Source organism: Myotis lucifugus, unplaced genomic scaffold (genome assembly GCF_000147115.1).
Source record: "Myotis lucifugus unplaced genomic scaffold, Myoluc2.0 scaffold_1193, whole genome shotgun sequence".
In the NCBI taxonomy this organism is placed as follows: domain Eukaryota; kingdom Metazoa; phylum Chordata; class Mammalia; order Chiroptera; family Vespertilionidae; genus Myotis; species Myotis lucifugus.
This window is the reverse complement of record NW_005872241.1, coordinates 1-12,547: the sequence shown is the minus strand read 5'-3', so window position 1 is coordinate 12,547 and position 12,547 is coordinate 1. Positions and strand designations below refer to the sequence as shown.

Below are 12,547 nucleotides of genomic sequence, written 5' to 3'. Positions count from 1 at the left end.
CTCATCGATGTTTCTAACTCTCTATCCCTCTCCCTTCCTCTCTGTAAAAAATCAATAAAATATATTTAAAAGAAGGGGGGACATGGTGGCCAATGTGGGGTGTGCTGTCAGTGTCTGGATTAGTCTTTGCTACAGCACAGGCCAGGCAAGGAGGCTCAGACCGGGGTCTCCTCGTCACCACGGCGCCTAAAACAGCAGCTGGGTAGAAGCTCAGTCTGCGTACGGTCCTTTAATCCCAGCAACTCCTGCAAAAAATCCCTTCTCCCTCCATTAACATGAAGGTGGAATGTTCCTCTTGAAAGAAATACTGAATTCATACTTGGAAACACAGCCTTTAAGTCCCCTGGGAACAGGCAGCTCACCTCTCCTGGTCGCCAGAAACTCCCGGGGCCGGCTCCTGGGCCGTGGGGACTGAGGTCTTCCCTGGGGTGGGTCGGTCATAGCTGCGGTGGCCAGCCGGCCGGCTTTGTCCAAAATCCCCTAGGAGACGGTGAACGGGAGCACCTCCTGGTGTCAGAACACGCGCCACACCTCGGACTAAAGGATGCCCAACACCCTCCTGATCACAGATACACTCTCCCCGCCCTCTCAGAGCTCCTCTTATCAAGTGCGCTTTACGCAGCGGTCGTGTGTCTGCCCAAGACAGGCCATCTCTCTGGGCACTGCAGTTTCCGAGGAGGTCCGATAACTGTGGACAAGGACTCGGGGGACAGCTACGGGCATCCTCGCTGCCCCCACCCCACCCCCAGCTCTTAGTTTCATTTGGTGTTGCACCAATCACTCTACCTGCCCCAGGACTGTGTGTGGATTAGTATTTACCCTGAGAAGAAAGGACCAAGAAGACAGGGTGTTTTGTGGCTCAGAATGGCTCCCAGGATGGGGTGGGGGTGGGGGTACTTGGAAGGGTCCAGGGAGGGTGGCTGAGAACCTGTGGGTTCCGGGCCCAGGCACGTTTCTGTGAACTGTTCCCAGGACGTGCTGTCCCCAGAACTCTGACAGGCTAGTGGTCAGCAGAGCGCGGGCCCCTGCAGAGTTCAAGGTCTGTGCTGGGCTGACTGGGGCCTCACGCAGCCACCTGGCCCCTCACAGCCCCCGCCCTCTGGCTCCTTCCCGCTGTGTCTGTTGGGGGTAAACCCCACCCCCTTCAGGAAGTGTGTGCCTTCCTGTCCATGTCCTGTGCCTACAGGAAGGACCACTGCAGACAGGGGCCCCTCTGAAGCCTGCGGTGTCCTCTGACCTGGAGGAGGGCATTACACAGTCTGAAGATTACATGGGGAAGTAGGCCAGAGGTATGCCACGTGGGCAGTCCACAGGTAATGCAGGCTGGGGGTTTGCAAAGGGCTGTCGGCTCTGGTTTCTGCAACAAGGTTGTTAACCTTTCCATGATAACAGCCAGCTCCCAGATGAGGAGGATGGGCTGCGTTTCCAGGTGAGCTCCCAGGTACCGAGTCCCTGCCCACTGAGCTGGCCCCCACCCCACTGGTCAGAGGGACCAGAGGATGACACCCTGCTCTGCCTCTTCCTCCCGGGGGGTCCGGACGTACTCTACACGCCCAGGAGTGAAGTGTGCAGGGCCACACACTTAACCCGAGATGACAAGGAGCAGAGGTGCCAGGACTGAGGGAGAACTGTCCCCGTGTGTCCGGCCCACATGCTGGCCACAGCCACAGAGCTGCCTGAGCTGGATTCAAAATAAATAAGGTTAAGCCCCGCTGGTGTGGCTCAGTGGCTAAGCATCAACCTATGAACCAGGAGGTCACAGTATGATTCCCAGTCAGGGCTCATGGCCAAGTTACAGGCTCCATCCCCGTGTGCAGGAGGCAGCCGATCAATGATTCTCTCATCATTGATGTTTCTCTCTCTCTCCCTCTCCTTTCCTCTCTGAAATCAATAAAAATGTATTAAAACACAATAAGGTTAAGGGGTTAGGGTGAGTTTCTCCATCACATTGGCCACATGTCCAGGGCTCAGTGTCCGGACACAGAGTGACTGTCACCCTGGAGTGTCCTGGTGGCCGGCACTGGGTGGGTGGGGCTGGGGCCTGACCCCACGGTCATCAGCACAGTAGGACCAGGAGCTGCCCTGAAGCTGGACAGTGTCACCTTGTTTCCGAGGCTACTTCCAGGACAAATGTTCCTGGTGCAATTTGTTCAATGGCTCTGAGAAGGGCTCCTTTTAGGAGATCCCCACCCAAGCTCCTCCTTAGGAAGGATCAGACTCACCAGGACTTGACGGGCGGGAGTCCCTGAGGCCCGGATTAAGGGGGTGGGGTGGGGGGGACCGTGCAGGGCAGAAGCCCCGCTGGCAGGAGCCTGGAGCCTCGGGAAGCAAAGCATGCGCCCGGCTACACACCGTCCTTTGTCTCCACTAAGTTGATGAACAAAAGCCTATTTGGATTTTTTAACCACAAATTCTGTATTTCAGGTTTAATGCCCAATGTTCAGTTCTGCTCCTCCTGACTCCATAGGACACAGTACTTAAGAGGCACTAATCAAGAGGACAATTGCTACCTAAGAACGATAAGAGCCCTCCCTGGCACCCAGCCCTCCCTGGCACCCAGCCCTCCCGGGCACCCAGCCCTCCCCGCACCCAGCCCTCCCCGGCACCCAGCCCTCCCCAGCACCCAGCCCTCCCCAGCCAGCACTCGGAGCAGCGCAGTGCCCAGGCACAGTTTGGTCACTACTTGGATTCAGGCAAAAACAAGAGGCAATTGCTAGATCCTGGTGAGAGTCCACGTACCTTCATCTGCGCGGCTCCCAGGCCCAGGCGGCAGGAAGCAGAGCAGCACCAGGGCTGGGACCAGCAGCCTCCTCCCCGGCCCCATGGCTCCTGCCTCCCCATCACAGCCCAGGCGAAGCCGTGAGGGCAGGGCTCTTAAAGGCTTGCCCCTCCCCCTGGTCAGCACCTGTGGACAATCAGCCAACTGTGAGTCCCCCTCAGAAACACTCCTCACCCCCCCCCCACCACCCCCACCCGCAGGGCGGCTTCCCTCAGATCAAAGTGTCCTGAGGGTGTTATGAGTCCTCCCTCCATGGGGCTCAACACAGCTGCACTAAAGTCAACCTGCTCTCCCCCTGGGGTGACGGTGACACAGCTGGTGACACAGCTGGTGCTGTGTCCATCCCAGGACACCTAGAGCCAGTGTCCCAGGTAGAGGACACACAAACCTGCTCCCCGGGACTGAGTGGCCCTTTGTCTGGTGCACTAAAGGCTGTTGAATGAGCACATGGCACCAGGTCCTCTACACCCTCCCACCTCCCCACTGGCTTCAGAAGAAAATGCAACGTCCATCGTCCATCGCTCTGTGTTCAGATGCCCTGACGGTCGTCCCCAAGGGCTCCTGGTCCTTTGGTCCCTGGGAGTGAAGGGATGACTTCCGCCCCACCTGCTCCCTCCGTGCCCCTCCCCCTCTCTCTGCAAAGACACCTGTTGCGATTCCACCTGAGGGACAGGGACCGTCCCAGCACCAACCACTCTCAGCACTGCAGGGTCTAGTGACCATCCTGATTTCCCTCAGACGCGTCAGGGACAGGAAGTCGCCGTGACCACCGCTGCCCTCACCTCATCCCAGTGCATTAGTGCAGGGAGCGTGGCGCACACTCAGGAGAAGTTTTTAGTGTCGGCTCATCTGTGTCACTTCAGCCGGCGCTCAGCCCCACCAGCCTGGCTCTCATCCTTCGTCCTCTTCTTGGGAGTACTTTCCCCTAAAGCCACAGGGAATGAAAACATTATTCAGCCCGGCTGGCGTGGTTCAGTGGTTGAGTGTTGACCTATGAACCAAGAGGTCACGGTTCAATTCCTGGTCGGGGCACATGCCCGGGGTTGCAGGCTTGACCCCAGCAGGGGGCTTGCAGGAGGCAGCCGATCAATGATTCTCTCTCATCAATGATGTTTCTATCTCTTTCTCCTTCTTCCTTCCTCTCTGAAATCAATAAAATTATATTTTAAAAAACAACACACAAAACAAACATTATTCAGTAGCAATACCTGATGTCTTAAGACAGGACAGAATCCTCTGGAAGTCTTTGCCATCTGGGTCACCTCACCACGTGATGCGAGTCCAGCACAGTGTCTGCTGTGTGGGGTTCGGGACCAGCCCACATCCACAGATGGCCCCTCGACACCCCAGGGCCAAGCTGGAGCCACCCCTGGATCCCACACGTCCAAAATGGAGGGTCCCATGTCCTCAAGGCGCAGGAGAGTCACCAGACACTGACCTCACATTCCTGACGCACAGGACCGTGTGCTGTAGAGGTTGACGCAGTGGAGCCAGGGCTGGGGGGGTGAACGGGGGGGCGGGGGCAGGCACAGCCATCACTCCTGCTGCTCCTCCTGCCACCTCCGGGGCTGCCATCCCTGAGATCCCCAGATGGGTATCACTTAGTCGACAGCATGCCGAGCGGAGGGGAACGACAGCTGGCTTAGGATGTTGTAAAAATTGCATGGAAACCAGCTTCACCACAGCAGATTTGAAACTAAGACGCTTTCCAGGTTCCTAAAATGATTGGTGGGTGTTAACTTTGACATGTATTACTCATTATCCCGGCCACTTAGCCACAGTGCGGGAAAGGGCTATCAATGAGACAGAATTCTGAGTCCTGATCCCATCCCTGCCACTGGCTGGGCAGGTCCCTTAACCGGACCTGCCAAGTAAAGGAGCCGCAGGGCAAACCCCGAGCGAGCGGCTGCGCTGCCTGCCTGTCCTCCGGGGATGGCACCCCGGACAGAGGCACATGCTAGTTCTCGAGGGAAGAACAGAAGAGCCGCTCTGAGTGATGCAGGTGAAGAGGCCTTTCCACTGTTAACGCACCTTCAGCAGCAACCTGGGGGCAGAAGGGCCGCCAAGGGCTCCCAGGGACAGAGGCCGGCAGACAGGGGAGCCCAGGGTGCAGAAGTGCTCAGGTGGGTCCTGCAGGGCCTGTGGCCACACGTCGCTGAGCTGGAGACAGTACCTGGGAAGAAGCGCCATGTCAGCAGTTGTTAGTCCAGGAGGGCTCACAGCTCCAATAAAAGGCCTGTGTAAAGTCTGGATGGATAATTCCCTTTCAATTCCTTAACAGCAAAACAAAACAGACATGAGAACAAAGAAGTAATGATAGGGGCAGAAATAGAGTATTTGGGGACCAGCTATAATTGTAAGAAATATTAATCATGCTCTGTTACCCGTGATTGTTTTATTCTGATTAAAGGAGGCACATTCTAACCTGCTGGGAGTTGCACTCGGTACCTGGGAGCTCACCTGGAAATGCAGCCCATCCTCCTCATCTGGGAGCTGCCTATTATCATGGAAAGATTAACAACCTTGTTGCAGAAACCAGAGCCGACAGCCCTTTGCAAACCCCCAGCCTTTGCATACTCCAGCCTTTGCATACCTGCAGGCCTTTGCAAATCTCCAGCCTGCATTACCTGTGAACTGCCCATTTGGCATACCTTTTGCCTACTTCCCCATGTAATCTTCATCCTTCTACCCAGTATAAGCAGCTGGCTTATGGTGGAGGCAGAGCAGATGTTTGTGGGTGACCTGCTGCTCTCCCATGCTGCCAGCAGTATTGGGATAAACGTTCATATGACTCAACCCTGTCTCTGCTGAATTGGCTCAAGTCGTGACAGACAGCATGGACCCATTGATTGTCTGGTTACATATTCTGGCAACCACGAAGGGACGTAAGCAAGGGACTCCTCTGGGGTGGGTACTGGGGATCCCGCTGCCTGGACTGGGGGTTCCTGGGGCTGCGGCCTGGACTCTTATTTGCAGCACTGCCAGGTATTGTCCTGTTTTGAGTCCCAGCTGCAGCCTCAGCAATCCCGTCTCACCTAAGACCTAAGTTGGATCAAGCGTGTTTGTGACAGGAGAAATCAAGCGTTTGTACAGCAGGAGGCGCAGTTGCTGCCTCTCTGCGCTTCTTTGTAAGGCCTGTGTATGGTGCCGAAGGTATTTTAGTGCCTCTCGTCTGGGCGAGCCTGATCAGCTGTGTGGCAAGAGACCTCCGGTGGTCCTTGCCTGGTCTTGGAGCTCTTAGTCTGGTCCACTCTGGGACGAGAGACATTGCTCTGCTTCAGTGGTTGTTTCTATGCAGGGCATTCTGAGGTTTCTATGGCTGGATAGACAAGGAGCATGGTGTGAAGCTCTTGCCTGTGGGTTGTGCGCGCCTGTAAATATTGTACAGAGTGTCTCTGTTGTTGTTTTGTGTCTTTTGTTGTTTGGTTTGTTAACGATGGGGCACATCCCACTCTGGGGAGCCCACTGCTGGCGGCAGGCGGAACCCGTGGCAAGGATTACAGGAACGTCCCAGCAGCTGCTCAGAGTTCTTACTCAGGGGACCTTCCTTGCTCTCCCACTAAGGCATCAGCCGCTGGAAACTCTTAGCTAGTGAGGGTTCTTGTCTGTCTGTAACCTAACTTTGGTTACTGATATGCTTTGCTTGCTCTATAGAATAGGATTTACAGACGTACTGGCAGGAAAAATCAGGAGAAACAAAAATTGATTATGGGACTGAATGAACTGAAAATATATAGCTTTTGTAACTTTTGTTAAAAGTATTGCTGATTCTTAAACTTTGTTTTTCATATATAAGGAAGCATTTTGAAAGCAAATGGTAAATTACATATTTTTCTCCCTACCTGATCCCTCCAGAATTTGGCAATTCTTAATCAGTAAGTCACAGCAATACGTTCCTTTGCATGAATTCAGTAAGACCAGTTTCCAGCCAGAACCGGTTTGGCTCAGTGGATAGAGTGTCGGCCTGTGGACTCAAGGGTCCCGGGTTCGATTCCGGTCAAGGGCATGTACCTTGGCTGCGGGCATATCCCCAGTGGGGGGTGTGCAGGAGGCAGCTGATCGATGTTTCTCTCTCATCGATGTTTCTGGCTCTCTGTCCCTCTCCCTTCCTCTCTGTAAAAAATGAATAAAATATATTTAAAAAAAAAAAGACCAGTTTCCAATTGTGGTTTTATTAACAAAGACTTAGGAATGTCATGTCTAACATGCCTGGACTCTGGGTGTCCCCAGAAAGCTTTAAGGAATGAGGCCAATAAAAGCCCCTGGAGAAAACTTCGTCCCTTGTTGGTCACCTGGTTCACGCAGTCTTTCCAGGTAAAGCAGAAAGGCTGCTTTCCTGAGAAATGGCAAGGAAGGAACCTCAAGACATCATTGGGGACCTCAACTCGAGGAATTCACCCAAGTCTACAGGTATTGCAGGCAAGCCTGATGGCCGCTAGGTGGCTCAGCTTCTTTGCCTTGTAGGGCTAAGTAAAGCTAAATCATGAGATTCCAACAAAGCATTTTTTTAAAAGTCTATATGATCAATTGTTATTTTTATTGTGTTCATGCAAACAATCAAGCTAAATTGTAACTAGACTTAATACAGTAAGTAAATTGGTCTTAATTTGGCTCTTTAATAAAAATGAGGGTGACTTTAGGGGAAAAAAATGTGTTTCAATAGGGAATTATTAGAACTGAAATGTTTTTTCCTTTCACCAGACTATTTGTTGTAATTTTTGCTATTCTAACTTTTGCCCAGTAATACTAAATTTTATAACACAGTTCGTCTCCACCAGATTACAAGCCCTACTTGTACTCAAGGAAACCACCTCTAGACACCATTGCCACCTCCTTCTGTGCCTAGGCCTCATTGTCCTTCTGACAGAGAGCAAGGATCTCTTGACTCTGAAACAAAACTTTGTCCCTCCTCAACATGAAGTAGTTTCTGAAGAGAACCTAGGTCCCTTTCCCATGAAAGATTTCAGAGCCAAGATCCTTGTGGGGAAGATGTGGTAGCAGTTAGAATGAGCAGAGCAAGGACGATGGGCCAACCGGAGGAGAAATGGACGGGACCCTGAGACATGCTTCTCACCACTCCCACTGCACTGACGCTGGCTGTGGAGGGACCTATGCAGACGGACCTTTACATTTTGCCTAGTGGGACAACTATTGCTAATATGTAAAAATTATTCTATTCATTTTGGGAAGAAAGTCACATACGGGGACTTTTCTATGTTGGGACCCACTGTCTGGGGAAAGGGTGCAGGGATGTTTTCTTTCAAAGTTGCTGCAGTGGCTTCCTGTGTGGTATGTCTTTTACTGGGTGTTCTAGCTATTGTCTCTCAGTATTAATAACTACAATATGAATTGTTCTGATAACTTCACCCTCCCTTATAGTAATGGACATACTAAGCTGCCGGCCGGCTGGTTTCTGATATGTGGGGTGACTGTTTACTCATATATCCCTGCCAACAACACCGAGGGGCCTTGTTCCTTAGCACAACTAGTCTTTATGCCCCAGAAACATAACAGGGTCCGAACCAGAAGAGACCTTCTCACGGCCATGGCACCAGACTGCGATGACCACCTCCCCCTGTGGAGCCCTGCTGACTATATTGCTTTAACCATCTTTGTTGTGCCAGGAATGGTAGGCCCCTTAATGTAGAAGTGACCCGGCTAGCCTGTAGCAGGGTAAAGGCGCTGAATGCCACTTCCAGGGCCATACAGGGGATAAATCAGGAGCTGAGCCAGGGGAGGGACACAGTTCTAGAGAATTGGGCAGCAATAGATTACTTACTGTTGCGGCATAACCATGATTGTGAGGAATTTAAAGGACTGTGCTGTCTTAATCTTCCTGACAATTCTAGATAGAAAACAACATTCAACAAATTAGAGAAACCATCTCCAAAGTAAAACACAAGGTTTGTTTTGTGTTTTTTATGGATTTGACTTCACCAACCTAACTTCCTGGCTACCTAACCTGTTTGGGATGTGGGAATTCTCTTAAATTTTTCTCCTGTTTATTTTTTGTAATCTGATAGCTTACTGCTTTATTCAATCTCTTCCGATTTTGAGACCCTGTATTCCATCCCCAAGAACTGCTATCAAGGCAGAAGCAAATGCAGTCTGGCAGGATGAGATTTTTCATCTAAAACAAATCTCATAGATATGAGATGGTAAAAATAGCAGTGGGGAAATAATACGGACATAAATGGAATACTGGGGACCAGCTATAATTTTAAGAAATATTAATCATGCTCTGTTAACCGTGATCGTTTCATTCTGATTAAAGAGGGCACATTCTAACCTGGCTGGGAGTTGCACTCGGTACCTGGGAGCTCACCTGGAAATGCGGCCCCTCCTCCCCATCCCAGAGCTGCCTATTATCATGGAAAGATTAACAACCTTGTTGCAGAAACCAGAGCTGACAGCCCTTTGCATACTCCCAGCCTTTGCATACCTGCAGGCCTTTGCAAATCTCCAGCCTGCATTACCTGTGAACTGCCCATTTGGCATACCTTTTGCCTACTTCCCCATGTAATCTTCATCCTTCTACCCAATATAAGCAGCTGGCTTATGGTGGGGGCAGAGCAGATTTTTGTGGATGACCTGCTGCTCTCCCATGCTGCCAGCAGTACTGGAATAAATGCTCATATATGATTCAACCCTGTCTCTGCTTAATTGGCTCACGTAGTGACAGGCAGTGCAGACCCATTGATTGCCAAGTTACAATAATATGAAGTAACATGTTTATTCAACTATTTCATTAATTTAATTTCTAGTTAAATTATCATGGAGGGAAAAATAAGGGAAATGTACAGAATTTGTGCTGCTGTGAGGACATATTGACAAACGACTGAGCACATCACCCCGTGCCTCTCCGGGTCATGGCAATGGTCTCCGGGCCCCGTGCAGTTGGCAGTGCTAGGACAAGGCCGGGATGAAGTACTGGAGGGACACGTCCTCGTGGAGCAGGTCAAAGTGCACCATCTTGTGACTCACGATATCTGGGGACAGAAAACACCCATCACTATGGAGCCTCTGCGCACAGGGCTGCTCCCTGAATCCTGGACCCACTGAAGGTGACGTCTGCTCCAGGAACGCCCAGCCCCCATGGGATGGTCTGCGAAGGTACCGCCAGGTGAAGGGCAAACTTCACGCAGAGGCACAAGGCAGATGGAGCGCCCCAGACGAGGAGTGATGGCAGAGCGAGAGGACCCAGCAGCCAGGACCCATGACCACAAGACGTGGAAGACAGAAGCACTTCCAAGCAAAGTCAGTCTCCTTTCAGGGGCTGTGATGTCAGCGGCAAGGAGACAAGTGAGCCCTTCCTCAGATACAGGGAACGAGCGTGCTGCTCAGGTACAGGGAACGTGTGCTGCTCAGGTACAGGAACGGGCGTGCTGCTCAGGTACAGGGAACGTGTGCTGCTCAGGTACAGGAACAGGCATGCTGCTCAGGTACAGGGAACGTGTGCTGCTCAGGTACAGGGAACGTGTGCTGCTCAGGTACAGGGAACAGGCGTGCTGCTCAGGTACAGGGAACGAGCGTGCTGCTCAGGTACAGGGAACGTGTGCTGCTCAGGTACAGGGAACAGGCGTGCTGCTCAGGTACAGGAACGAGCGTGCTGCTCAGGTACAGGGAACGAGTGTGCTGCTCAGGTACAGGGAACAGGCGTGCTGCTCAGGTACAGGGAACGTGTGCTGCTCAGGTACAGGGAACAGGCGTGCTGCTCAGGTACAGGGAACGAGTGTGCTGCTCAGGTACAGGGAACGGGCGTGCTGCTCAGGTACAGGGAACGAGCGTGCTGCTCAGGTACAGGGAACAGGCGTGCTGCTCAGGTACAGGGAACGAGCGTGCTGCTCAGGTACAGGGAACAGGCGTGCTGCTCAGGTAGGGAACGGGCATGCTGCTCAGGTACAGGAACGAGCGTGCTGCTGAGGCAGGTGTGCTGCTGAGGACGGGCCGACCAGAGCCAAGGGAGGGGTCAAGAGGACACAGACGTCGGCTTGAGACACAGGAAGAAGCCTAGGCATCGTGAGGGGAACCTAAATCCAAGCCAGATGGTGTCAGGGCTGCACATATGTCAGCTCAGATGTTCTTCAGATTAACAGGACGGTCAGCGCATTCTTCCGCAGCCCCTCTCTGGGTGCAGAGACCATGCCTGACGCCCGGTGAGACAGCACAGCCCCACCTCTGTTACCTCTGAACCCGGGGAAATCCCAATCATCTGCCGGCCCTGGAAAATCAGAGGCCACATGACCCAGCCACCATGCATTTACGAGACCACAAGCCAGCTGAGACCACAGGTGACTCAAGCGTGTGAAATGTGAAAACAATCACAGGCACACTCACTGCAGACGCCCCTTGTGGGATTCACTTGTTGTCCAGCAAGAAACTGCAGGAACTTCCTGATGTCCACCTGCACCTCCGCCATCTGCTCTGGGCTGCGGTCCTCAGACTCGTTTTCAGAGGCTAAAATGACAGAAACGTCTAGATGTAAAAGCAGACTGTTTGCTTAAATAAATGAGCTGCATTACCCTGATGTTAGCATACTGGACAAAGAGTGCGAGATGGAGATAGGACCCTTTGTTAAGCAAGAACTTATTAAATCCTGACTCTGAAATACTATGTCAATTTCCAGGAAATCTTCACTTCCAGGGCCTTGAAACATGACCCAATCTCCCCCTTTAGGTCCAAGGAGACGGCATCCCTTAGTACACGTGTATAGTTAATGCTTCGTACGCTTATGGACGGCTAATCAAGGCCTCTCATTCCAGAGCGGAAAGAGTCCTTTCAACCATGGAAAGCATCAAGGTAAGAAAACCCTCTTTCTTGTTTATTAAAACGAACACAATGAGGCAGACCAGAAGAAGTCCTCTCCCTCAGCATTACCAAAGCTTGGACCACATGGGCCTCACTCTCCCCACAGCACCCTCCACTGTGAAGGCCCGGCCCCAGAGCGATGCTAAAATGTGCACAGCAACCCTGGCGTGAGACGTACCAATTCTGAAAGTGGAAGGGCCCAGCATAACTGTTTGGGACACACGCGTGACTGAAAGGGTTTCAGGTCACTAGCAAACGCATTCCCCAGGTCCTTGGCCTCTCCCCCTCCACCCGCCCCACCCACACTGTGACTGCAGCACAGGCCTCCAATCCATCCATCAGCCGTGCTCACCACTCACTGAACTGATTCCGTGGCCTATCACCTCGCAGGAGACAGGCAATCTGCTCACCTGAGAAAAGTCTGCATTGGCTCATCTAGTGCTCTAAGTGTTAGAGACCCAGGAGGAGGGAAGGAGAAACGTCATCTACCTTCCAACTGTGCTCCAGGTGGGAACGTGCCACCTTTAGTCGCAGCAACAGGGATTTAAGAGCTGGGATGGCGCCACGTTTCCAGACCGAGCCCACCCTCCAGCCAGGCACACTCATGCCCAGGAGGCCCGTCTCTCCAGGCCACTGTCCATCCAGCAGCACGTAAGCCAGCCCGTCGCCTGTCTCCCCAAGCATAGAACGGTCTCCCGAATTTCAACCTCTTCCCGTTCATTCAGAGGCCTCAGGAAGGTGTGAAACAACTTCTCAGAAGCAAAACACAATCTACCAGAAAACCTACCGGATGGCGGATTCCCAAGATCTTTAAAGTGAGTTGTAACGCACACTAGTTCCGACTCTATTTTCAGGTTCAAGTCTCCATTGAGGTTTGCTTCAATAATCTGCAAGTGGAGTATTTCACAAAGTCTTAAAAAAGAAAAGGAAAGCAAAAAATAATAATATAATAAAGTAAGA

General features: G+C 52.2%; 1 protein-coding gene and 1 long non-coding RNA gene across 2 annotated transcripts; both read right to left on the bottom strand.

Annotated features, from left to right (window-relative positions):
• Positions 1-2,672: 2,672 nt before the first annotated feature.
• LOC111824332 lies at positions 2,673-4,577 on the bottom strand. The gene is made up of 3 exons (XR_002827407.1): positions 3,988-4,577; positions 3,562-3,704; positions 2,673-2,905 (listed from the first exon to the last, which is right to left on the bottom strand). It is a non-coding gene; the product is annotated as an uncharacterized LOC111824332 (long non-coding RNA).
• Positions 4,578-9,487: 4,910 nt separating this feature from the next.
• LOC102423372 (checkpoint protein HUS1) lies at positions 9,488-12,537 on the bottom strand (the record flags this gene model as incomplete). Its single annotated transcript, XM_006107441.3, has 3 exons — positions 9,488-9,768; positions 11,117-11,236; positions 12,375-12,537. Coding segments are annotated over 3 exons (366 nt in total), but the record flags the coding sequence as incomplete, so codon positions are not given.
• Between the last annotated feature and the right edge of the window lie 10 nt (positions 12,538-12,547).